General features: G+C 41.3%; 1 protein-coding gene across 1 annotated transcript in view; it reads left to right on the top strand.

Annotated features, from left to right (window-relative positions):
• Positions 1 to 27643, top strand: part of NCEH1 (neutral cholesterol ester hydrolase 1) — a 48254-nt gene that overhangs the window by 6477 nt on the left and 14134 nt on the right. Inside the window, exon 2 of the mRNA XM_081137938.1 lies at positions 26007 to 26235. Within this exon, the coding sequence (XP_080994064.1) occupies positions 26007 to 26235 (229 nt within the window). The remainder of the gene's footprint in view (positions 1 to 26006; positions 26236 to 27643) is intronic.

Genomic DNA, 27643 nt, shown 5'->3' with positions numbered 1-27643 from the left:
CCAGTAGGGCCTTTCCAATGAGAGAGGGTGATACAGCTAAGGAACCAAAAGTAGACTGGCTGGAGCATGGAGCCCAAAAGTCAGAGAGAAGAAGGAGGAAGGAGGCACCGGTCAGATAATGAAGGGCTTTGTGGACCAAGAAAGGAGCCACTGAAAGATTTGTAGTAGGGAAATCACATGGTGGAATCTGTGTTTTAGAATAGTCTCTCTCAGTGGCAGTGTAGAGACTAGAGTTTAAGAAAGCAAGTGAAGGTGAGAGACTACTTAGGAAACAATCCAAGTGAAAGGTGAAAACATGAACTAATAAAGTAGGACTGGTTTGGAGTGAAGGTTGCTGATGGAGGTGATAGTCTGAGTGAAGGAAGAAAGGAGTCAAAGATGACTCCTGGCACAGGCTCTAGGTAAATGGTGGTGATGACCCGGATTTAGGCAAAGGAGCAGACCTGAGAGGGAAGATATTAGCATTCTGGATCTTGTTTTGAAGTGTCCATGGGACTAGTTCAAGCATAGCTGTTCATAAATAGCTTGCATTTATACAAGACCAGAGCTCAGAAGAGCAGAGAGGTGGCCTGCATTTATGGATTTGGGAGTGGTCAGTGAATGGGTAGTGATGCAAGTAGTGGGAATGAATGTGTATGGAGTTGAGAGTAGGATTGGGGGGATCCTACCATAGATACCCCAGGGGGACAGCAGTGGTGACAGGGAAAGGAGGCTAGCCCTAAGAGAAATGGGACCCTAAAGAACCTAATTTTATATTATAACTTACATTTATATAGAACTAGGTTTTTGCAAAGGGTTTCACTTACATCATCTCATTTTATTTTTATAATAAATAATTGGCTGGCATTAGTTATGTCCATTTGTCAAGTGAGGAAATTCAGGTTCAGAAAGGGTTAGTGACACTCCTAGGATTACATGATTGGTTATACTGGCAAGATAGGGACTGGAATCAAAGTCCCTGGACTCCTAGTTTCACCTCTTACTGTTGGGCCAGGCCTACCTGAAAACAAAGTCCTCTAGGATGGATCTGCTCCATTTTGTCCCTGATTCTGTCTCTGACAGGCCCCTCATAGCCGTGGCTGTGCGTGTGGGAATGCTCTTGGTTACTTTGTCACCAGTACACTGTATCCTGACTTTTTAGAGCCCCCACAGTCCACAGTGAAATTAACCTACACTAGTGTTTCCCAATCTTTTTTCATGCCATAGACTTGATTATATTTTTAAAGTATGCCAGGGGAAACTGAAGGAAATATGGGGGAGGGGGGGACCGGAATCTATGTGGATTTGAATGACAGAATTCACTAGATTTATAAAGAAAATTTATACAGTGCTTCTCCAATAGGATGTCAACTGTGATAAGTTTTGAATAGTTATAAAACATGGTTTTAGGTATTTACTTCCATAAAACACCTAAACCAGTATCTTGTGGTCCACCTGTAAATCATTTGTAACGTACCTGGTAGGAATCTCTCCACTCTATAGTTTATTATTAATGCTATTAAATGTAGATTGATAGTCCCCAGATTACCTATACCTAGGTAGCCATATAATTCAATGTCCAAACCAAGACATTTTTGAGAGTCACAGGGGCTGCTATTAATAACCTTAGCAATACAACTGTTTTAAACCAGAATTATACCTAGACAGATCTGGACAGATGCTTGGCCTACATTTATTTCACTTGCAAACATTCGGCGCATCAAGTTGAAGTTGAAGCATGACCCTTGTGCTCCCAGTTCTACTCAAATCTCACTGCTAACCTTCCGGCGCCCACCCCCCTTACCCCCTGGCTTCCTGTCCCCTAGGATAAGTGGCAGAATAAAAGGACTGAATTCCTTAGCTGGCATTTAGGGCCTGCTACAGCCTGGAAGTACCACTCTGCTGAGTGTGGCCTCAGTGTTCCCATTGTGGTTTACATGCTTGTTATCTGACACCCTTCCTCCCGTTGTCCTCTCTGCCTCACGTGCCCTCCCTCTCTCTTACTTTGGGCAACAGCTCCCGCATCTTTCAACACCTCCTCAAAAACCATCTCTTCTGGAAACTTCCCCTTTTTCCCCAGTCAGCTTTTTTCTCTCACCTTGACACTCTGCTAGCATTTTGTTCTTCTTTTATGGCCCTGGTGTGTTTCTTTCCTTCTGTTGATATGTACAGACTCCCCACCGGATCATAAGCTTTCTCACCTATTATGACGTCATTTCCCTCTTACTGTTTTAGGTGTTTATTGTTTGTTTTGTTTTGAAGGTCTTTCCCCATAGAGAATACAGGAATTCCTGGTTCCGCTTTCCTTCAGTCTTCTGTGCTGCTCCATGGGCCCTGAGGGGCACAACTAGCGCTTCATGTGCTCTGACTCTGAACTTACAGAAAACTGGCTTTTTGTTGTCCTTTGCAACTTTTGTCGCAAGCCTCGCTCTTTTCTGGGTTTCTGACTTCTTCATAATATTTTTTGCAGATTATGCTTTTTTTCAAATTTGTAATGAATTGTATGCCTATTCTAGCTAAATGTTAGTTACAGTTACAGGCCATCTCCTTAAAAGATTGCTGACGAATTCCCACATTCACTTCACATCATTCTGCCTGTCCCTTTTCCTTTTGAATGGATAATTGATGAATGCCCCATAAGAAATTTATTTGACCCGATCCTCCTCGGTGCCGCCTATCCCATAATAATGACCCTGCCCTGGGACTCGAGTTACCTTTTCTTTGTTCTGAAGTTTACTTTTCTAAAGTGCAAGATGTTTATCTCACTCTTCTTAGTTTATGCATCTGTTCAAGGTAAGGCCACTCTGTCCCAAGGTTTCAGTCATTTCCATTTCATGACACAGTTCTTCCTTGTTAGCAAGACACAAGTCCAGAGTAGCAATAGTCCCTGCCTCCCTGACTTTCTTAGTGAGGCAAGTCAATCCTCTGCTTTTAGAAGATTACTTCTTTTAATACAATAAGATTTCCGGCAGAAAATAATGGATCTATTTACTGAGTAATATATGTAACCACCTTGTGAAATAGTCATTAGTGTCCTCATTTAACAGGAAAGGAAATAGAAGCCCACAAGGTTAAGTAACTGGTTCACAGACACATGACTGCCTAGTGAGGCTGGCTGTAAACCAGTCTGCTGGACTCCAGTGCCTTTTGAACTATATTCTACGGCTTCCTCTTTGGATTGTTCAGCCTCCCCTCCTCCCCTTCCCACTCAACCCCCTCCACTCTGAAATCATTTGTCCTAGTTGTGTGATCCACAAAGAAAGCATCACGTAGGAAAGGAGTGTGTTATGCATTTACAAATTTTAGTTCTGGAAGATTTTAATGTATATTACACATCTACAAGGATTCCCTGGTTAAATAAGACTTGGAAATGCTGAGTTAAACAGTGTTAGTCAGGATTTCTTTTTAAACTGTAAAATGTTTCAGAAGTCCTATCATTCTAACATGTATTTTGAGTCTTAAAGAGAGAATATATAGTGAGTCCCAAATGTAATGGACTATAGATCTCTATTTTACAAAATAGATCCAGAGACAGAAGCATAGAACAGACTGACAAATCTCAGAGGGAAGGCAGGGGTGGGGTGGGGGAGGAGAGAATAACCTAAGAACTTAAATGCATAAATGAATAACCCATGGATACAGACAATAGTATGGTGAAGGCTTGAAGGGGGGTTGCAGGGTGGAGGGGATCAATGGGGGGAAAAGAGGGGACATTTGTAATACTTTCAGCAATAAAGATAAATTAAAAACAAAAACAAAAAACAAACAAAAAGTTCATGGTACTGATGATATATTTACCAAAATTTGGGGACCATTTTCATAGTGTTTAAGTACATGGATTTTGGGATCAAGGAGACCTGTGCTCAAATCCAGGCTCTGAGCTATGCCAGCTGTGTGACCTTGAGGAGTATTTCACCTATGAGTTTGTTTCCTGATCTAATAAGTGGTCACGATACTTAGCCCATAAAGTTATTTGAAGATTGTGTGAGTAATGTGTATAAAGCTTTATTGTTTGTCATTATTATCACACATTAGTTAATAAATAAAGCACTTGGAGTAGTACTTGGCACATAAGACATCCATTTAGTTCAGATCTGATTTTTGGCAATTGTCTGCGGTATACTCCAATAGTAATATGCTGTTCCTTAGACTTTAACTGGAGCTTAGAGTTGGCGACGTGACATTTTGTTATATAAAGTGCTTTATTTGACTTCTGCTCCAGTGGTGGCCATCTTGCCACAATGTGAAGGTAGTGAAGCACTTGCAAAGCAGGGTTGTTCTCCTCAACAAAGGGCTTTGGATTTGCTCAAAGATTGCCTGTGGGCCCAGAGATCTGGTCTATAACTATGGAAAAGACGGCAGTGCCTTCTAAGTTATTAAAGGCAGGTGTCTTCAATTGACTACCATGACCTCTGTCATTTATTAACTGAGCAATTATTCTGTGCCAGCCACTAGGGTGTTAGCAGTTCACACACACACACATACCAGCCCCTGGCCTTCCTGGAGCTACAATCCATGCTAAAAATATGTGACAAGTAATCATATAAAGGAAAGTATAGGACATATGAGAAATTTGTTGGCAGGTCAGTGGTATTTGAAATCCCATAAAGACATGAAATCCCCTAAGGAAACAGTGTTGAGTGAGAAGAGAGAAGTTTTAGAGTTGTGAGAAGAGGTGGAGCCAACAAAGGAGATAGAGCAGGCAGAGAGCAGAGGAAAACTTGGAAAATATAGTGTCAAAGAAACCAACATAGAGCACCACGAAGAAGGGGTGGTCAGTTCTCCTGAGAGACTGAGAAACATGAGGTTGCGAAGGGGCCCTCTGCCCCCTGGCGGACCCCTCAGGGTATCAGGCATAAAGTGTACTCACAGGCAACTGGCCCTTTTACACGTCAGCATCTCCACTTGTAGCCTGTTTGTTGGAAGGATTTCAAGGATTCCTGAAAAAAATAATGTTTTGACTTATGAAATGTGGATATTGAGCCTTCATTTTTCACAGGAAATAGCCAAAGTATACTTTGTAGCTTGTAACTAAAACCTAAGATGGAGGTTACTGATATACTATATACTATACTACTGACTATACTGATATACACACTGTATAGCATCTCAACTTGTAGCCTAAATAATTAAAATAAATTAAAAACAACAACAAGGAGAATGAAAAGTAAAGACTCCCCTTCCCCAAACAACTAAATGTATATTGGTTGGTTCATTTATATGGAAATACATTTTAAAATCTGGACTCTTAACAGGCTATGTAGCTTTTCCTATGTGCCTGGAAATGAGGTTCACATCAATAATTATTGAACTTGCTCTGTTGTAGACTGATGCCTTTTAGTTCTATAGTTAGCAGTGTACCATTGAAATGCACTGCTATACTTCCATCAAGGACAGTGAACCACTATTTTACAGGACATACCACGTGCCAGATTTGGGTCTTAGCAGCCACAGAAGCTCCTACTAAACAAAGCCAATAACTTGTCAGTCTTATTTCCTCATATTAAAATTGCATAATTCTGCAACTTCAAGAAACTGTTTAGAAGTGATTTTCTTTTTTTTATCATCACCCGAGGATATTTTTTCCATTGCTTTTCAGAGAGAGTGGAAGAGAGAGAGAGAGAAAAACATTGATGTGAGAGAGACACATCAATTGGTTGCCTCCGCACAGTCCCGGACTGGGGCTGGGGATCGAGCCTGCAACCGAGATGCATGCCCTTGGCCAGAATCGAATCCGGGACCCTTCCGTCTGTGGGCTGACGCTCTAACCACTGAGCCAAATTGGCTAGGGCAGAAGTGATTTTCAGTTATTCTAAAAACATTAACATGATTTTCTTTATTCCATAAAATATTATTTTTTAGAAAATCATAGAATTTTAACTACTTAAAAAATTGGACTTTCTTTTGGGTGTTGTCATGGTTAAATGTCTTTATGTCTTTATGCCATTCTTTCCCTCACTCCATGCCAAACCCATTTTTCCCCCATTTTCAGGTTTTAGAGGCAGACAACCATGGATAGCATTTTAAAGTTCTATATGCCAATGATCCTTAAAGTTGTTGCAATAAAGATTGGTTCCTGTGGTTTTATGTGCATGTGGGAGAGCCAGGTTTACTTAGGGTCATTTTGTGAACATTGAAGTTAAGCTTAAATGTGTGCTGTTGTGCTTCCTGTTTCTGTTCATGGAGGGAAATCATGCATTATTCATTCTCTAAAATACCGGCAGACATTTATTGGTCACCTGGAACGTGCCAGACTCTGCAGAGACCTTGAAGTGCTCATATTCTAGTTTGGAAAATCCAAGTAGACAGTTCCAACAAAACTTGCTGAGTGTTGCAGTTTGTGGTCTGTAGTGGGCACTGTGGGAGCCCAACCCAGGCGGCCTCTGTAAGTCTGGGGAACTCAGGCCGAGGAACCTGGAGAAGTGCTGGCTGACCTGACTCTGAAAGGGCGGTGAGAAGAGCACAACAGATTGGCAGGGAAGGAAGGACTTCCCAGGAAGGGAAAACAGCAGGTGCAAAATTGTGAGGTGGGAGAACGTGTCCCATCCAGGGAACCACTTCTATTGAGTTTCTGACAGGTAGAAAATAAAAGTTTGAAGGGGATCTTTACATAACTGATCTATGGGTAGGGCTAATCCCAGTCTTGTGTTGTTAAGATATATTTCACCATTTTAATTATGGTAACTTTAAGCTAATAGTAGGATTATGAAAGCCCACAACCATTGTATGATATTTCAAAAATTAGTACTACTTGACAAATTAAGTTTTAACCTTCTTATTAAAAATACTCTCTTTTATAAACCCATAGAGTGGTATTTACATTTTGGTGGCCAAATATGTCATTTGACTGAAAACGATTTGTTTTTCTACTGTTGTTTGGTTTTATTAGCTTTGGGTCTTACACAAAAACTTGAGTCAGTCTTCCCTTGCTGTGCCACATGTGCTCTGTCTCAGAGAGTCACTCCTTGTTGAAACAAGCACTGCAGTGGTTGGCAGCTGTGGTGACGTAAATGTCAAAAGTTCCTCGCATGTTTGTCAAAGGGGTTGGGTCTATGGTTAGAGAACCTGACCTCTTGTTTTAACCACCCAGCCTGGTTCCCCTCTCACCTGTTTTCCTCTCTTACTCCACCCTGTTCTTTCCCTCCATAGAACAGGCTGCCATTCATAATTGTCTGTTTGTTTAATTACTTCTAAGTAACTTGTCTCCCTGAGTAATTCTGCCTCCTCTACAAGGCTGGAAGCTCTGTGAGGGGAGGAAGCATGTCTGTGGGCTTCACCACTGTGGACCCAGCTCCTAAAAGTACCTGGCACACTATACCCGAAGGGTGGACCACATTATTACTGCTCCATGTTCCCTTCTCTTTGTAATGGAACATGTGCCATTTTTAATGTAACTATTCCTCTGTTACCAGAAACAGATGATTTAGTTACTTGCTATTATAAATAATGTTACGGTGTACATATTTGTATATATAATTTTTTTGTGTGTTTAAGATTTTTCCTCCAGAGATTCCCCAAAACTAAAACTACTGGATCATTGTATAAATAATTTTGCAGGTCCTTATTTCCAAGTTATTCTCTTATTAATATGGTTGACAGTAATGTGAGTGAATGCCAATCGTACTATACTCTTCCAGCCTAAAATATTATAACTGGTTTTTTAAAACTTGTTAATTTAATAGTTTAAATCAATACTTTGTTTAATTGTAGTTTCTTTGAAAACAGTTGTCATCAGAATTCTTGTTCATTCCTTCAATGATTCCTGCTTTCATCCTCTGTTCTTACACTTAAAGAAACTTTCATTAAAAAAACACAAAAAAAACAACCTTGGGAGGTTAAGTATTTTTGCAAAACTTTACAGCTGATAAACAGCTAAGAAAGGATTCAACCTGGTCTTTTGTTTCAATCCCATGGTCTTTCCAATCTGCTACACTACCCGTGAAGGGGAATATAGGGGTTTTAGCAGAGTGCCTATCCCTCCAAGTATCTTCCTCTATGCTTAATCTAATTATGATGCCATTGCTAGTACTCAGAGCATGTCTAAGATCTTTTTTAGAAATTTCATTCCAAACCACTTCATGAGGTGCAGGTGAACATCAGTTTCACCTTGTTTAGAACAAAATACAGTCCTCAGCTTCATCATACACCTCTATCTCTAGAGGAACTGTGGCTCTTCCAGAAATCAAATTCAACGTCAGGGAAAGAGGATCTGTCCCCATTAAGGGTACACAAAGGAGTGAACCAAACTCTGAAACCAGTTGGATTCTCCCTCCTTTGCAAGAGTCAGTGCTCTGAATGTCGCTTTGGTTGTCAGTGTAAGAACTGTCAGCTTTTACTTCTGCATGGGTTGGTAGGGCCCTGCAAGTCCACAGCACCTGTGGGTACCACCAAGTGTTCAGCACATATGTCAACCTCAAGGAGAAGGGCCAGTGACCCTTCACCCAGTACTGGGCAACTATTACAACACCCAACTATATATAGCCTACTTCCTCGGAGCCTTGGTGGGGAGACGGAGACAGCATGTAGGCAGCCTGGACTTTCTTTCATACTTATATCATATATCATATTATATTCTCTTTAATATATTTCCCTTTAATCTTTTCTTCTAACACTAACCAAGTTAATAATCTCAGAAAAATTAACCTCTGTGCTCTATTTCTCTTTTGATTCCCAAATTGTCGTAAGTACCTCTGACGAGAAGACTGAACTCAAATCAAGGAAAAGGAAATCTGTGTGTTTTGAAGGAAAGCTAATTTTAAAAAGAAACAAGTGCATCAGCCTTTGCAGTCCTCAGGTGGACCTGTAAATCCCATTCAGGTTCTCCAGAATCCCCATGGACATTGTCATTGCTCTCTAATTAAACTGTTTCTATGCATCATCATAATTCAAAATGTAAAACAAACAAAAGTCACATATTCTGATGTCATGTCCTGGTTTTATTTATTATTGTCCAGGTTTGGGGATAGAATACTGTCAGTCATGCATATTGTTTGTATGAAAAAAAATGTGATTTAACTTTCAAACAATCAGCGTGAGAGCCAGAGACTGACCTGTAGATATTATTTTTTGCCAACACCGTATATTAAACATTTTATAATCTGAGTTTTCTGCTTCTCTTTAAAAAATCAGGTCATCTGGCAGCATGGGGCCAGAATTTCCACATCATGCCATCACCCGGGGAAAGCAGCAGCTTCTTTATTATTCAGGAAATTGTTTCTCCAGTTTGCCACAGGCCTCCCCACTCCCTGATGTATTACACCTGTTTTATTCATTTAGCCTGGCCCCCGAAGACATGAATTTATGACCTGTGTTCTATAGCTACACTCATCTAATGTTTCACCTAATTAACAAGTACTTACTGAAAACTTTTATTTTGCCCAAGTGTTCCAAACGATTCCTATGCTTGAGGGGTTCAGATTCTATTTGGAGAGACAGGACATAATTACACAGTAGGTAAAGTAATACAGGAGCATAAGCCTAGGGATGTCAGGACGCAGTAAGTACATGGGTGGTTTTCACAATGGGCAGTATAGCTAACAGTGGCTGGGAGCTTAGAGAAGGTGAGAACCAAGCTGGAACAGCCTTGGGAGGGTTAAGATCTGAGCTGTAGCTTAAAGAGTGGGGCAGAATAGCATTGCAGGGAGGCTAGGGAAAGGGAGATCTGTGTGGTAGGGAAGGAAATAATATAAAATATGCACAAAAGCAAACTGGTAGGAATGAGCATGCTTAGGAACTGTGAGCAGGTCTGTTTTGTTGGATAAAAGAGCTCTTTCGAAGAGTATGGGCTACCACTCTAATGAAACCATCTGACATCCATTCTTTAGTTCTCACTGTCATTGTCCATTCACTTCACAATTATTCTGGAAATCCCCAAACAGAAAGACAGCAGGCAGTTCGTGTAAACACTGGCCCACCTCTATGCAAATTGTGATTTCCACTGTCTTAAAGCTCTTTGTGTCACCTCTATCTAGCTTTCCCTCCCCCAGGAAAAAATGGAAAGGAGGCTGATTCTTGGCATAGTAGGATCTCTAGAATCACCTGGGAAAACGTGGAGAACAATTCAAAGGAAGCATGAAAAAGATGGAAGGGCAGTTTGGCTTATACCATCAAATTTTTGGAGGAGCCTAGGCTCACCCAGCCCTTTGCCCTAAAGACTATAGCCCTTGTCTGAACAGTCTCACCCTCAAATCCTTTCCAGTACACGTTGCTCTGAGCTGGTTCCTCTAGTTCCCTGGAACCCCTGAGAATGAACCTTAGGATGGTTTTCCATGCCCATGCCCAGTGTTTAGTGTTACGTAGTAGTTGTGTAACAGAGGAAATCTAGCGTAGTCCTATGTCCTGATTGGATGTAAGATCAAGTTGACATAGTAAAATCAAGCATCTTCTCTTCTCCCCTTTCCCTTAGGCGTACACTGTGGGAACATTTGTAGTCCAGCTCGAGGCAAAGGGTTGGATATTGGGTGTGCTGACGACCTGGAAGCATCGGATCTAGCAGAGGAGGAATAATCCTTAGAGTGTAGGCCCTGGCCTGAAGTTCAGAGCAGGATTGGAGCTCCATCTGTGGCTCCCAAAATAGAGCAGGACCTTGGCAAGTCATTCAAATGCAGTTTCAGTTTTGATTTGTAGAAGAAGAGAGTTGGACTAGGCACTGTCTTCCCAAACCAGTTTTAAGGGAATTTAATAGGTGTGAAAAATTAAAGACTAAGCAGAGTAAAATAAATTTCTGTTCTACTACTGGGACTTGTCAGTGTCTTTAAAAAGCTGATGTGAGTCTCTGGGAGAATTGATAGGCAGTATTTTCCAAATTTAGTTAATCACAGGATCACAGAGCCTTTCTCTCTGTTCTCTGTGCAAAATTATCTCCTCAAATTGCTGTTCCATGGAACACAGTTTGGGAAAAGCTGCTTTGTAGTTTTCCTTCCAGCTCTAACATTATAATATTCTAAGTATGTAAAAAGGGCAACAAAATCTAAAACGCCAGAGATGTCAAAGAGAGCACAGGGGTCAGGTCAGCAGGTAGTGAGGTTTTAGAACAATGCTGCTTGAAACACGGATGTTCTAGCTGTAGGTTTGGGAGGCAGATGGAGTAGTGAAGTGGAAGTGTTACGTGATGGGATGGGGACTGGGCCAAAGCAGGTCTGCCCCAAGCTGGCCTGTGGTAGGTGGGTTCTTGACTTTGTGCAGGAGAATATCACAATATGAGTCTGGGTGATTTTGAGAGTACTTTTTTAAAGCTGGGGACAGTGGAGCAAAGAAGGGCGTAGGGTAGAAGTAACAGAAGAGCGCCTAGGCGGGGCTGCTTTGGCTCTCTAGAGACCTTATAGGAAAGGAGTGAGCCGTGGCAGGGCTGCATGAACTAGCTGAGGAGTAAAAGTCACAGTGGCAGAAGTGAGTTAGGGTGGGGCTGCTGTTAGCTCACTGGAAAGTCAGAGAAAAAAGGGGCCTTGGAGACGGGTTGAGGGGGTTAGCCCAGGACAAGCTGCCGCTGCCCACTGCTACCCTGGTTGCAAGTCTTATGGGGATCCGTAGACTTTAGGAGAAAGAAAGTAAAAAATTCATGCCCAAGAAAAGGCATGGGCATGTTCCAGAGAGCTCACACTGGGTCCTTGGTCTTGAGGCTTTTCTCTCTCTCCTGGCAGTGGGAATCCTAGGGAAGGTTTCAGGTGAGGGTCTTAGAGAATATTCATTAGTTTTCCAGGTGTGTCCTTCAATATGTTGATTTATCAAGATGAGTGTATAGAAGGGTCAGGGTCATTCTGTGGTCAGTTTCATCTTTAAAGAATGTCATTGAAGAGGACTGGGACCAAGGCCGGTCTTCCTCCATGTAGTCTGGAATGTGTAAACCATTTGCTCCCAAGTGTCCTTGTTTGGGGAAGATAAGACCTTGTGCTTCACTAGCTGGCTGGAAATTGCTCAAATTGTTTGGCCTTATTTAATTATTTTGTCTGTTTCCCACATTGCACTTGTGAAGGAATTTTCCTAACTTTTTACTATCCTGTCTCAGAAGAGTAGAATTAAAATAAAAACAATAACAACAAAAATAACCATAGAATTAAGCAATTTTGCTATGAAGGAGGAGAGAAAGAAAGGTTAGGTTCGCAGAGACTTCCTGAGATAAACTGCAACTTTTTTCCCATAGGGATTTAGTGAAAGAACCTGGAACCAGGAATCTGCTGACTTGCATTCTAGTCCAAACATGTCAGTAACTGGATGTTTTGGGGCTGGTCCCCTTACCCATCTGGGCACCAGTTTTCTCAATTTGTAAAGAAGAGTCTACATACCTGTGCACCCTTTAGGTTTTAGAATTGTACAACTTTATTTACATCCAGTGTAAGTAAGGATTGAGTTTTTCAGAAAAAGATTTGGTGAGAAAAGATGTATGAAGAAATGAGGGCTGAGACCTAGTTGAGAGAGAATTAGGTCAGAGAAGCTCCTTTACAAGCTCCGCGAGGAAGGATCTTCACTGGTTCTCTGTGAGACTGAGTGCCAGCCACTGGGAGTTCTCTACAGAATTGCACACAGACTAAATGGTATCTGTTCAGTTGGCTTCTTAAGATAATGTGACTTAAATTCCCAGCTAAACCCACCAGACCTTTGAACTAGATTGAGTAATCATTAACCCTCCTAAGAAATTGATTTACTTGATTAACTGTCGCCCAGATTTATATTTTGTTTTGTTTTTGTAGTAGAGTGCCTAGATAATTGCACTTTAGCGAGCTATTTCCAATTTTTGTTTATTTGTAGTCTTGAGACATTTTCTAGATTTGATTTCTTGAGTATTTGCCAAGTAAAATTAGTTTTAGTAATCTCATAATTATGAGACACAGTAATGTACATCTTGGTAAATAGTTTTAGATATATGGGAAGCACACCACTGTATCTTGTTTTCAAGCGTTATATATACACTTCTAAGTGTGACTATGAACACTCATTCATTCCACATGTGTTTGTTGCACACATACTGTATGCCAGGCAGAGTGCCAAATGGTAGGGATGAAGCAGTGAAAATGCCTTGTCATTGTCCTTAGACCGGTGAGAATGGGTATCTGTCCTCAAACAAAGAATGGCCTTTGTAAACATTCACTCCCTCATTCATTTTTATTTAATGATTCTATTCATTTAGTTATCAAAGAATGATAAAGTGGTAACTTTTAGTGAAGCTTTACTAAAAGAAAATGTGTTTTTTTCACCTTAGTTACCTGTTGATCTAAAAATGAAAGGCCAAAGTAGAGGCAAAAAACATTTATTTGAGATAAAAAATAGCTGTTCAGGAAGCTCTGATTCGGTCAGAAGCCCACATAATGTTAGGAGTAGGAGGCAAAGGCAAGGGGCATTTGAGGAAAAAGGAAAGGGAAACAGTTAAATCAGAGAAGGAAGGCCTTTCATATAGATGCAGATAAGCTGACATAGTGATGTTAATTCTGAAGAATGTTTTTAATTTTCAGTCTTGTAGTCATATCTGCTTCCTTGTTATCTTTGCAAACAGTTGTTCAAGACACAATGTTGCTTTAGGCCCAGTACAAAGGTGGTTCACTCTGTTTTAACATTTCAAAAGCTTGAGGCATAAGTTGAGCAGGCCCCTGGGATGGCAGCTCAGACTTCATTTTAAAGTGGCTCCATTTATATTATTTTTATATACCCAATACATGATATGAGAGCAGGAAATTGTTTAATAATGCTAAGTTTTATTAACACCACAGTGGGAAATAACCTTATGCTTATGTTTTTTTACAAATCACTGGGTCACACACAATTCAAAACCCACAAAGAAATTAAGAGTCTTTACATTAAATGTTTTCTTCCTAAAAATTCTTAACTGCTATATACATCTGTGTTCAAGCAGTAAAATTTAATTATGTGCCATTTTATATTTGTACAGCAAAATAATAAAGGCGCAATTAATGCAAACTAACTTAAAATTAAACCTTTTCTACTGACCTGTGGGCCGGGGCACACAGTTGGCTTGGTGGTTTCCCTGGCGTCCTTAGCAGTAGTGTCCTGGTCACCAACACAGGCCTCCTCAAACCCATCACTCTCCTCTGAAGTGTAAAGCTGATGATCTCTTGGTTATAAAATGTAGCATTTTTCTCGGGTTCTGCTTTCTCTGCAGGAGGAACTTTCAGGGCTAAATGTGATCACCCCACTAATTCCAGTAATCATCTGTCACTGTGCAAACTTATTACAATATTATTGACTATGTTCCCCTCCCCCTTTACACCCACCCTCCCCAGCACCCCTCCCCTCTGGCAACTATCCTTTTGGCCTCTGTATCTATGAGCCTGTTTTTGTTTTGTTTGTTCATTTGTTTTGCTTTGTTTCACTTTAGAGTCCACATGTAAGTGACACTCTATAGTATTTGTCTTTCTCTGTCTGACTTATTTCAGTTAGCACGATACCCTCTAGGTCTATCCACATTGTCTCAAATGGTAAGATTTTATTCTTTTTAATTGTTGCTTAATATTCCATTGTATATATTTATATACCACATCTTCTTTATTGGTTCATCTATTGATGGACACCTAAGCTGGTTTCATATCTTGGCTGTTATAAATAATGTTGCAGTGAACATAGAGGTGCATATATCTTTTAGAATTAGTGTTTTGATTTTTCTTCTTCTTTTTTATAAATACCCAGAAGTGGAATTGCTGGGTTGTATATTAGGTCTGTTTTCAGTATTTTGAGGACTCTCCATACTGTTTCCAAAGTGGCTGCACCAAATTGCAGTTGTACCAGCAGTGCACGAGGGCTCCCTTTTCTCCACATCCTTGCCAGCACGTGGTGTTGACTTTTTGATAATAGCCATTCTGACTGGGGTAAGGTGTTGTTATCTCTTTGCAATTTTGATTTGCATTTTCTGGATGATTAGTGATGTTGAGCATCTTTTCATGTGTCTGTTAGCCATCTGTGTCGTCTTTGGAGAAATATTTTTTCATGTCCTCTGCCCATTTTTTGATCAGATTATTTATTTATTTATTTTGTTATTGAGTTGTATGAGTACCTTATATATTTGGATATCAACCCCTTATTATTTGTGAATATATTCTCCCATTCAGTAGGTTGTCTTTTTGTTTTGTTGGTGGGTTTTTTCCACTGTGCAGAACTTTTTAGTTTGATGAAGTCCCCCTTTGTTTATTTTTGCTTTTGTTTTCCCTTGCTCAAGGGGACAGATCCAAAATGATATTATGCAGACTGATGTCAAATTAACTACCTATGTTTTCTTCTAGGATTTTTATGGTTTCAGGCCTTACATTTAAGTCTTTAATCAATTTTTATTTATTTTTTATATAGTGTAAGAGGGTTGTTTTGTTTCATTTTTCTTGCATTTATCTTCAGTTTTCCCAGCACCACTTGTTGAAGAGACTATCATTTCTCCATTGTATATTCTTGCTTCCTTTGTCATAGATTAGTTGACCATATAAACGAGGGTTTGTTTCTGGGCTCTCTGTTCTATTCCATTGATCTACATGTCTGTTTTTGTGCTAGTACCATACTGTTTTGATTTTTATAGCTTTCTAGTATAGCTTGAAACCAGGGAGCATGATACCTCCAACTTTGTTCTTCTTTCTCAAGATTGGCTTGGCTACTTATGGTCTTTAGTGTTTCCTTATAAATTTTAGGATTATTTGTTCTAGGTCTGAGAAGAATATGGTTCGTAGTTTGTTAGGGATTGCTTTGGGTAGTATCGTCATTTTAACAATATTAATCCTTCCAGTCTATTGGCCTAATATGTCCTTTCATTGATTTGTGTCCTTTTCAGTTTCTTCCTTCCATGTCTTACAGTTTTCCAAGTATAGGTCTCCTACCTCCTTGGTTAAATTATTCCTAGGTATTTTATTCTTTTTGATACAATTACAAATAGAATTACTTTCTTAATTTCTCCTGATTGTTTGTTATTAGTGTATAGGTATATGACAGATTTCCATATATTAACTCTGTATCCTGCTACTTTACTGAGTTCTTTTATTAATTCTATTAGTTTTTGGTGGATTCTTTAGGGTTTTCTATATCTAATATCATGTCATCTGCAGAGATTGACAATTTTACTTCTTCCTTTTCAATTTGGATGCTTTTTGCTTCTGCAGCTTTTTGAGGGCAAGGAACTCATCATTTCACAGAGCCAGGCACTTTGAGTAGTCTTGAACTCGACAGCTTGTTTGTGTAACGGTGATAATAGAGAGATAAATAGAACTAGTTTTCAATAACCTTGTCTTAAAAACAGGTGAATAGTAAAAACTAATAATTTACTAACCTACTTATTGTGCCAAACTCATTTTATCTTTTCAGTTGGGATTTATCTCTTTTAGTGGAACCAGACTTTTGTTTCCCTGTGTTTTGTACTGAACTTGAAGAGGTGGGTGATGGAGAGGAGGAATAGATGTTCTTCGAAAGTATCATAAAGACCAGATTCAAAGTCATCGAATTAAGAATATTTTAACACATTGAAATACAGTGCCAACCCTGTTTCTCTCAGGCTCAGAACTGTAGTTCATCCCACCTTCTCAACAAGCCTTGCCCTTCTAGACCTTTGTGAGTTACCATACTTTGTTCCTCTGTTTGGAATGTCCTCCCCCATTTTCTTCTGGCAAATTGTTATTTGTTCTTAGAGACCCAGCTCAAATATCACCAATGCTGTGAACATGTTGCAAACTCCTCTGAGCAGAAATTGTTACTTCTTTCTCTGTGTATGTTCCCACCATACTGTTCACACTACTGCGCTGCAGAGTATATATCCACCTTATATACTGTCAGCTTCTTAAGGACGGAACCCATCTTTTTATTTCCACTTGTCTCTACCAGTTTTGGCATCTGATACACAGTAAACTCTCAAATATTTGCTGAACAAGTGGATAAAAAATAGATATGGACCTTTTCCTTGTGGTGGGTTATCTAACCTATGAATTCACAACAGATAAAGCTTTCTAACCTATAACCAATATAGTTATCTGCTGGATAGATATGTTGATTTAGAGTTAATGTTAGACATTAAACACATTAGATTGTTTGTTGTAGTTTTAGATCTACAACTAATAGTGAGGCATAGATTGTTTCAGTTTCCTGAATCTGTTAAATTGAAAAGCCTACATTGTTAGGGACCTCGAGATCCTAGCCCAACAGCCTACCTGCCTTCCTGAGCCTCTGGAAGGCCAAGAGAGTGGTGGGCCAAGTCTCTCCTAATTCCTCAGGCCAAGGAATGACTGAAACTTCTGACTGTAGAATTTCTAATTGGCAGAAAGCCACAGGCATTTGCACTGAAGCCAACTTTCTTAGACCACTGTTGACAGAGGCAACCAGGTCCTGCTAACCAGCCCGGCAGATCTGCTGGCACATGTGCTGCTGGTAGGGAAAATTTGGGATACATTTCATGACCTACTTCCTTTCTCCACCCTGATTTTCAACCTTTTACTCTGAAGTGCTCAAAACCTGTGTGTTGGGAGAGGCTCAGTGTTTGGTTAATGATTTTATGCTGAGCTCTGAGTAATGACAGTTAGAGGGATGGGGCAGTCAGCTGGGTTGTGGTGCTCACTCTGCCACTTGGAGCTTTATGATCCTGGGCAAGGTGTTTAGCTTCAAATGAGCGTAAAATGAGTGTAATATCTGCTCTTTCTGTTTCACAGGATCTTTTGAGAGTCAAACAAGTGAAAGTTCAAACGGTCATAAATTGTAAAGCATTGTACAGAAGAGTAATTATTATGCTTCTTAAAATTGGTTACGTATTTCATATAGTATGCATTAATTTATTATACTCACATTCTGAAGGTGCACAAAGGGGTCTTAATCTAGTATAATCACCTGAATCTGGCTCTTCAGACATCTGTAGGTATCTATAAAAATCATTTGCCTGTGACTTTTGGGTTTACATGCCACTTAAGAAACCATTTCTCAAAGGTCACATCTAATTTGCTGCTTCCTGAACTTTACATGAAGCAGAAGGTTAAGCCCCACCCTGGAGTAGCCCATAGAACACACTTGTGCAGTCAGGCAGAAGGCGTGAGTGGGCAGGCTCTGAGTTGCCATATAGCAGAAGGAAGCCTGGGAGATTTTGTTGAGCACTTTAAATTCCTCTGTGCTGCTTTTAGTCAGCTGCCGTTTGGAACACTCAAGTGAAAACAAATGCTGCTTGTCCCGGCAATCAAGGGAGGCTTTTTAGCAGCTTCAGTGGCCTCATGAAGGACATTTGTTTATGACCAGCTATATATGAGGCACTGGAAAACAACTGACCCCCAAGATTCAGACCTTATCCCAAGGAGCTCACAATCTAGTTATTGCTGTTATAGGTAAAAGAGGTATGGGTAAGAGAGAACTCAAATTAGTTTTTCAAAGTCTCATTCCAGCTATCATGTGCATGTGTATGGAAGGCAAAGGAGAGTGAGATGGAACAGAGCCGAGAAAGGGGTGAGAGGGAAAGGACCAGAGAAGGCTTGAGAGAGAGATGTGCTGATGAGGAAGAGCTGGGGGAGAGGGGCAGACGGGGGTGCCTCCTGGGCCCAGAGTGGTCAAGGCTAGAGCTGCTGCGCTACAGCTGCTGACCCTGGGTGAGGCATGTATTTTTTCCCGAGCCTCAGTTTCCCCCTGTGTAAATATGGGAGGCTAAGTGTTCGTTCCAGATGTAAAATCCTCCAGTTTTATGATACAGGTTTGAAAATAAATTGTCTCGTGAGTGGCAGTAGAGAGTAATGGTTAACGGTCTGGAACCAGAATGCTCCCGTTCACATCCAGCCCACCGCCTTCTGCCTGCATGACCTTGGGCAACTCCCTGGACCACTGTTGGTCTGAGTTACCTCCACACTGACAACAGTGACTGGCAGACAGCAAATGTCAGTACGTTCGAGCTGTTATATTCCTGCACATATCTCGACAGAATATACAAGGCTTTTGGAGCTAAGCAAGTACTTTGGCAATACAGAAATTCTTTGTCTTCTATGTGATAGCAGAAAACAAACAAACAGGTTTAGGAACTAGAAAGAGAAAAGCTTACCCTTTTTGTGCTCCCCAGATTGAATTGTAGCCCTGGGAGGGAGAGAACAAACTGACGGCTGTAGAGGTTAGGGTGTCGGATCCCTCTGAGCTCTTTCCTTTCTCTGTTCTAGGATACCTTGTTAACTGATTGGTGAGGAGGCTTTCCTCCGGTTGGCTTGTAGCTTGTAAGGAAATCCTTGGATACAGAACTAAACAAATTTGAAATTCTCTAGTAGCGTCATCTCCTGAGAACCCTACTGTTGCCTAATTATATTTGTGCTTCCCAGGTTGGCTTAACAATTCCCCCCAGCGCCTTGCTTTATGGGGAAGGGTTCAGTTGTGCTCCACACAACTGTTTTGGTCCATGCCTACTTTCGGAGTGTGGGAAAGAAGGTTTACTTAACAAAAGCAGTGTTGATTAAAGTAAGTAAGGAAGGAAGGACAGGTATAGGAAGGGCAGCTAACCAGATGGGGAACTACTGAAGCCCTGAGGATTCGTGTCTTGCATGCATGGGTTCTTCCATACCATCTCTGGGAAACGGGGGCCCAGAGAACCTAGGAAGCATCCCAGGTCATGCAGCTAATCAACGGTAGAGGTGGGACTTGGCCCTGGTCTCTGTCCAAGGCCGGGGCTCTTTCCTCGTCATTGTATTTCCTTTACCCTTTCTAACCTTATTCAAAGAATTTCAAGGCCGGATAAGTCCTTATATATCTCTCAGTTCAGGGCCGTGCAGCTGGTGAGTTGGTGTGGCTGCAGCTAATGGGAGATTTGCTTTGCTGGTCACCACAGCTAAGCTCAGGTGGTGAGACTTTATTATGACAGTCTGAAATGCTATGAAGGCCTGACATAAACACATAAAAAAAGCATATGAGCACTGATATACTAAGTTCTATGCCAGGCATCCCTTAAAAAGCTATAAAGTAGTTATTATCACCCAGTTTTACAGGTGAAGAAACGGAAGCAGAGAGGTTTGGCGACTTGCCCGGAATCACCCAACTAGGAAAGTGTCAGAGGCAGGATTGGACCTTGGCCGACTAACTTCCTAGTCCACCCCTTAAACTAGTATGCATTGCTCTGGATGAGCAGGGAAAGGGGGTGAATTAGAGGCGTGGAGTGCTCTCTGTGGGGCGGGGGTAGGGGGCGGGGAAAACCTGACTTGCACCTATAGCTAATTTCCATGATATAAGTACTTGCACTGTGGCCAACCTCAGGCTGCTGACCTGCTGTCAGCTGACATCAATTTTAACAATTGATTTTTGTGACCTGGCAAGAACTAGTTCCAGCACACCACCGAAGGCCATTGCCAAGGAAAACAGTGGGTACAGGATAAAATAAAGTTATGCTAGTTATACTTGAGTACCCATGACTCTAGAGAACTGGAAAGTACAAGGTTGGGTGGTGAGAAATGAGATTGGAACGGAAAGTGGGGTCAGACTGGAATGTCAAGTGTTTTTCATTTTTTTCTGTAGGTAACTGGAAGTCAGTGGAAGTTTTCAAGTAGCCAGGTAATGTGATCAGCCTTTTAGGGTAAGAACTCTGATAAGCAGTACACATCAGGTTATGGAGAAAATAAAGTGTCTAGAATTCAAGTTAGTAGGCAAATACAGGAAATAATGAACATATAATCAAGGCAGCAGTAGGAGCTGGGGGGAGAGAGTGGGGGTAGAACAAGATTCAGAAATTGGCAGGTGGAATTGACCTAAGTTGATGATTGATTGGGTATCAGGTAAGGGAAAGAAGCTGAGGAAAATACAGGTGTTCCCCGCTGTGCCACTTTGCTTTTACAAAAGGCCTACATTAGTACCTGTTTTTGCTAACCGAAAGAAATTCTAAGAGGATTTCGTTTTTATAAAAAATGGTCAGAAGCAAAAACAGCATTCAGCGTCTGTTTGCTGCAAGCCCTTATGGAGGTAACCCGCCCCCCCTCCCCCAGCAGTGAGAGTGGCAGCCCCAGGCCCTTTCCCAGGAACTATACCCAGCATCCAGCCGCCTCAGCTTTGAACCATGTGTGTGAGCACCTGGGCTTTATTCCGATTTATTTTGTGCATTCATTAGCAAGACATATCCTAAAACTGGACTAAAATATGTTTCCATGTAAATTAATGGTAATTGCTTCTTCGCTTCATGCATTTCAGCTTCCGAAAGCTTTCACAGGAATGCTCCACTTTCAAATAGCAGGAGAAGCCTATGTCAAGGTTTGTTTCCAGCCTGCAAACTGGAATTATGGTCAGATCATTAATAAAGAATGGAGTGAGTTGTTGAGTTGAGGGTGGAGGAGGAAGGGTAGAACGTGTTCATTTCAGAGAGCTTTTAGGCTAGATCCTTCAGATGGTTGGAAATACGCATCTGCAGCCAAAGGACTACTGATCAGAGGCTGGAGAGAGAAATTTGGAAGTCATTAGCATATGGACAGAGAGGTCATAGCCATTCAAATAAATAGGCTGCTAGTTAGTAAACACTTTCTATTTGCTTGGCATTGTGCCATAGAAGTACATTGGCTTACTCAGGGGAAGCAGGAGTTGTACAGTTGAATAAAATTTAAAAATGGAAACTTGGGGAACACCATTATTTAAAGGGTCAGTAGGCAGAAGAGGAAGAAACGATCAGTAAAAGACAAAAAAAAACAAAACCCAAAAAACCCAGGAGGAATTAATTATTGGCATGGCAAGAGAAACTAGAGATTGGAGAAGTTAAGGGGAGGAGAGTTTCAAGAAAGAGCAAGTTGTTGGATGCCTGCAGTGATGTCTAGCGGGTCGCTGGAGTTGGCAGTGGGGTGATGGGGCATCGGTGAACATCATACAGACAGTTGAGTAGGAGACATTTGGCCGGAAGCCAGATTGTAATGGGTTGCCTTCAAAAAGGGCAGTCTTTGAAAAGCCACTGTCTTTAGAGTAAAGATAGAACTGATCCCAAGAGAAAGCAAGTTCTCTTTAGAGGTAAATGCTCTCAGCGTTTCTGCCTGCCTCCTCTACACTCACCTGTTGCCGCCTGCCCTTGGCCAGCCTTCTGTTTCCAGAACCTCTCTCCTCCTTTCTCCAGGGGCTCAGTTTACTCACCATTTCTTTTCTCTTCTGTAACCTTTGTCTCTCCTTGTTTACAGGCTCTTTCCCTGCAAGCATGCTCAAGTTTCATCTTGGAAAAAAAAGGTTTTCTTTACTTTTTCTCTCAGCCTGTTGTCCTACTGCCTTCCTCATCTCTACAAACATTGACGGCATTCTGCATTCACTGCCTCTATCTTCATTCCCACTCATGTTGCAACCAGTTACAGCCTGGCTTCCAGCCAGATATCTCCTACTAAACTGTACTTACCAGGCTCACCGATGATCCCATAACCCCACTGTCAACACTAATGGCCGGCTTGGCCTCTTTGCAGGCATTTAACAACTTGAAACTCTTTCCCCTTAACTCCTCCAGCCTCTTGTTTCTCTTGCCATGCTAATAATTCTTCCTCCTTTTAGGGGGATGGCGGTGGGGAAGATCTTTTAATGATTGGTTCTTTCTCTCCTGTCCACTGTCCCTTTAAATGACACTATTCCCAAGGTTTCATTTTTTATTTCTATTTTTATTTATTTGTTTTTAATCCTGACCCAAGGATATTTTCTCTGTTGCTTTTCAGAGAGTGGAAGGGGGGGAGGGGACAGAGAGAGAGAGAGAGAGAGAGAGAGAGAGATACATTGATGTGAGAGAGACATTGACTGGTTGCCTCCCGCTTGTGAGCCGCCTGGGCCTGGGGATTGAGCCTGCAACTGCAGTATGTGCCCTTGGCTGGAATTGAACCCGGGATCCTTCAGTCCAAGGGCTGATGCTCTAACCACTGAGCAAAACTGGCTAGGGCTCATTTTTAAAATAATTTTACTCACCTTTACAATTCCTGCTTTCCCTGAGCAAATTGACTTCCCCTCTCTGGTGGAATTTACCGAATTGCTAAAAGCCTTCAAAAATGGTGATGATGTAGCCCGAGTGGGATTGGATTAGAGATCCAGCCCCAGCCAGTGAAGGAGTGTTTTTATTTTTATAATCTGGCCGGGAATAGGAAAGAGGACTTGGATGTCTTCCTATTCTTACTGGAGGAGAGTGAGGCTGAACACTTGTAAAGCACAGCATGGGCTGTGGGCAGAAGGTTGAAGCGTGGAACACCTGCCCTGCACACAGACCTCTGAGTGCCTTTCCCCACCTGTGGATCATTCATGGCCTATGGATCCTCCAGCTTATGGATCAGTCATTGAAACTCAGTTCACCTTGGCTAATACTGCCTCCAGGCAGCCTCTTCACGTACCCTCTGTCTCTTTTCTCATCAATCTATTGTGTATACTTCAGCTGCATAATTCTTCCTAAAGTATAGTTCTCATAATAATAACAATAAAACAGTGTCCCAAAGTCTTTCTTATTTTACCATTGACAACAAACTAAGGTTGACGCTTTAGAGCATTTAACCTGCCACCAGCTTTCCAGCTGCACTTCCAAGTCAGACTGGATCGTCCTCTATGCCAGAAGTTGCACCTGGTGGCCCTTAGTCGAGTTGGCCTGCAGACATGTTCTATTATTTGGTTTGCGACTTTAAAAAAAAATTAATGCTTTAAAATCAAAGGAATTTCCTTAAAGCTAAAGTCTCAGAGAAAGTACAGGGAACTATGAAAGCTTCAGAAAAGATGGGAATTTGGGGAAAGGAAAGGAATCAGACAAGACTTAAATTCTTACCAGCTTAAGTTCTCAGTCCATCTTTTACCCACCTTTGTAGTAGAGTCTTTACATATAGTAGGTAACTAATTATTACTTGTTAACTGACAGTTATATGACCTTTGGTAATTTCTTGCCACAAACATTGAGGTTTTTCTGTTTCACAAGAGACCTGCATTTGTTGAATCTCAGGTGATTTGTACAGTGTCCTTAAGTGCAAGTCAGTAAAGAAATTGAAAGCTGCATTTTAAAGTACCTCCAAATTTTACAGTGTTTTTAAAAAGATGACCATACATTTTCATGCAGATAAATGGTCCATGAAAATTTGTTTTACTCTAATAGGCAGGAGTAAAGCAGGATTTAGAGAGGAGAGTTTAGAAACTTGTTTGACAGGATGAAATGGCCATCACTGGGAAAGGTGGAGAACCATTGATGTAAAATACAAACCTTTGAACATAGGAAATGAAGCAGGTGGTAAATTACAATAGATGCTCTAGGCATTTAATGTGGTTGGTTCATGTTGAAAGTTGACCATGTGCTAAGTTAGTTATGTGTATGGGTATCAGTGTACTATGGCTTTTCCCCACCCTCCTGTCCCCTTTGACATAAACATACAAGTGAAATTTTGGAGACAATTATTTTATATCTCTTTAACCTGAAATAATTTTAAAACTTGGTAATCATCACGGTCCTAATAACAAATATACGTAATGGGAATAAATGGTTAACTCAGCTTGTCTAGAAATATTGGACTACCTGTTCCCGGGCTGACGTTTCCAGGTGCAAGGGTTTTCTACATCAGAGGTATAATGGTTACATTGACCAGCTCATATAAGGCTTAGTATGTGCCAGCCACTGTCCTCGGTGCTTGTGCCTTTTTGTTTGTTGTTTTTCTTGAACACTGGCTAATGGTTTTACATTGCTTTACAACTCGTTTCATGGCAGGGTATATGTATTCAATAATAGTATTTATATGGGACCCTGGGATAGAGGGCCCTATGCACACTGTGCTGGGAAGCTGTACGGTGGTGTATTGCAGACTTTATATAGTCCTGATTTCTCCTGATAGCATTGCTTCCTTGATCTTCTGATGGCATTAAACATTTCACTAATCCACAGTGCCCCTTTTCATAGTCTACAGAAGGGCACTGTTCCTCTCCAACTATTTCCCTTCCTGAGGTCTGAGAGCCCTCGGAGAAAGTTCACACACGTGTGTCAGTCAAGTTTCCCATCACTCTGACACTTCTGAGCCTCTCCAGACTGACCAGTCTCCGGCCTCCAGACCGATTCCAAAGCTCTGTCTTTGAACCATGGTCATTAAATCTTGCAGGGAGGTCAGTTTTATAAGTGTACTCAACAGGAAGAGCATGGATAAGAGCTGAAGAGAGAGGAATGCACTCCACAAGGTCTTTGCTGAATGGATAACTTGGGTCTCTTCTCTCTTTGCTCCTCCAACCAAATAACTTTCTGTGAACACTTAATGCAGAGCTCGATGCCCTCGGGGCTCAGGGGGAAGAGGTGGCGGCTGTAAGTTCTTTGCACATTTCTGTAAAGCTCCTGGTTGTGTCTGAGCTGGTCTGCTTTTGAATGCCGCCGGGTTCGCAGTTGACTCTGTGTCGTCCCTCTCACACTTATTCCTTTCTCCTACCCTCAGAACAACCAGGCACACTTAAATATATGTTTAAAAATACTTAAAGTATATATAAAACTTTCCTTTCTTTTATTTGCATTTAAATAAAGTATTCTTCCTCTACCCTTTCTATGCTTTTAGAGCTGTGATGTGCTGATCTAAGAGAAAACAAAAGGGCCCCACCTGCGTGGCTCAGCGGTTCAGCACTGACCTAGGGTCCAGGAGATCGAGGCTCAATTCCTGGTCAGGGCACATGCCCGGGTTGCAGGTTCGATCCCCAGCAGGGGATCGTTGATATTTCTCTCATCATTGATATTTCTATCTCTCTCCTTTCCTCTCTCTGAAATCAATAAAGACATATTTCTTTAAAATCAATAAAGACATATTTCTTTAAAAAGAGAAAAAACAAAACGAACGGAATCCTAGAATTCACAAGTTCTAGATTTCAGCCCCAGAACTGTCACTTATCCAGCTAAATGAACAAGTTTATTTAATTTCTAAGCCTTCGTGATAAGACGAGACAAATGATACCTGTCCCATTTCCCTCTCAGAACTGATCTTGAAAACCAAAGGGAATCTAATGCATGACAATATCCCATAAACTCTAAAAGCACAAGGTAAATGCAATTTGTTATTGTATTAAAAGCAGCCAGCGTGTCCTCAAGTGCGGTGGCAGTTCCTTGTAAGAATTTCAACACCGAGTGGTGAGTGTGGACAGAGTTGACCCCGCTCTCCCTCTTTATTCCCTCCCTCGCCTTGCAGAGTAACCTGATGCACTACCTGGGCCTGAGCCACCATCTGCTCGCACTGAATTTTATCATCGTTTCTTTCGGCAAGAAAAGCGCATGGTCATCTGCTCGGGTGAAGGTGACCGACACCGACTTTGACGGCGTGGAAGTCAGAGTGTTTGAAGGCTCTCCAAAGCCAGACGAGCCTCTGAGGCGCAGTGTTGTTTATATCCACGGGGGAGGCTGGGCCTTGGCAAGCGCAAGTATGTCCTGGTCACCTGCAGGTGGTTTGGGGTTGTGGTCGGCCCTGGCAGAGAGGTGTGTGTAATTGAGTTTTACTTTCTTATTGGGTAAAGAGGGGGACCATTTGACTTGGTTCCTCTGGACAGTCCCAGTTGCCCCTATTGTCCCAGCAAAAGTATTAGGGGTGTGTCCTTTTCATGCTTGAAAGTGTCATGGTTTGGATGATTAATTATATGTTTATACCCTAGGGAAAGGTTTTTGCCTACTCGTTTGCTTGTTTGTTAATTAAGGCAGACTGTTTTGAAAATATGTCCTGTGACCTAAATCATAGACTAACTTATTACGAAGTCCTGGCAAGAGCTTTCTGTACCCACACAAGGTGGAATTTCTTTGGGCCAGAGGATGAGGGAATGATCTCTAGCTCTTTTGCCAGCTTGTGTTTTAAAGACACCTTTCTGTGAAATAGAACACGTATTTCTGAATACACACGTTAACTCATCAACATTTCATCTGCTTATGAAACCAAGGATGGGAATGTAAAAGTGTGCCACCGTTAAAAGGAAGTGATCTTACGAAGTTCAAGAATGTTCTCTTTATTACTGGATTACTTTCAGGAGCAGAACAGGTTCAGAATGGCAAGCCGCCAGGTGGAGCAGCCGGCAGGAAGCAGAGGCTTTAGCTCTGCCTGTAATTGCATCTTCAACCCAGAGCTTTGGAAACTAGTTCTAGTTGTTTTGTTTTTTTAATAACATTTTTTTTAATGAGGCAAAAGCCAAAAATATAGCTTTTTATAATAATCCCATTTAATTTAATTCCATATTCATCATTTGTTCTTTTAATCATTGATTTGTTCATGTTTTCAACAGATGTTTACTGAGCATGTAGGTTTGCCTAGGACTGAGAGGTTTCCCGGGGGTGCAGGACTTCCAGCACAAAAACTCAAACAGTCGTGTGCAAACCTGCACCTTTGTCACCCTAATGTGTACTAGGTGATGGGATATAGAAATGAGTAAGATAGAATCTTTTTCCTAGAAAAGAATGAGCCTGTACCATTGAACACTTGCCAGGTGAGACATTACATTGGAGGCCAGGAAGGGTAAGTGCTGGGAATGGTGTAGGTTATAAGAGCCAAATGGCCCTTTCCACATAATTGTGACTGGTCACTCTTGCCAGAGGGAGAGCTCAGGCTGAGGGTGGTATGTAGATGGTTATGTTCTTATTTAACTTCTGATTCTAAGACTGCCTTGCAGAGCCTATGGCTAAGGTGACATTTGGCTTTCTGTTGACATAATCTGCTCTTTGTATATTGGAAGAACAGCTAAGGGATTAATTTTTTACATAATAGCATTGGTTCTGTCAAGGCAAACTTTTGGATTCTCTTTCTGAGAATTGCTAAGAGTTCTTAAAATTCTGTTTTGTTATATGTTT

The sequence above is a fragment of the Miniopterus schreibersii genome (genome assembly GCF_964146895.1).
Source record: "Miniopterus schreibersii genome assembly, chromosome: 5".
Lineage (NCBI taxonomy): Eukaryota > Metazoa > Chordata > Mammalia > Chiroptera > Miniopteridae > Miniopterus > Miniopterus schreibersii.
The sequence above is the reverse complement of the archived record's forward strand: the minus strand, read 5'-3'. Positions and strand labels throughout refer to the sequence as shown.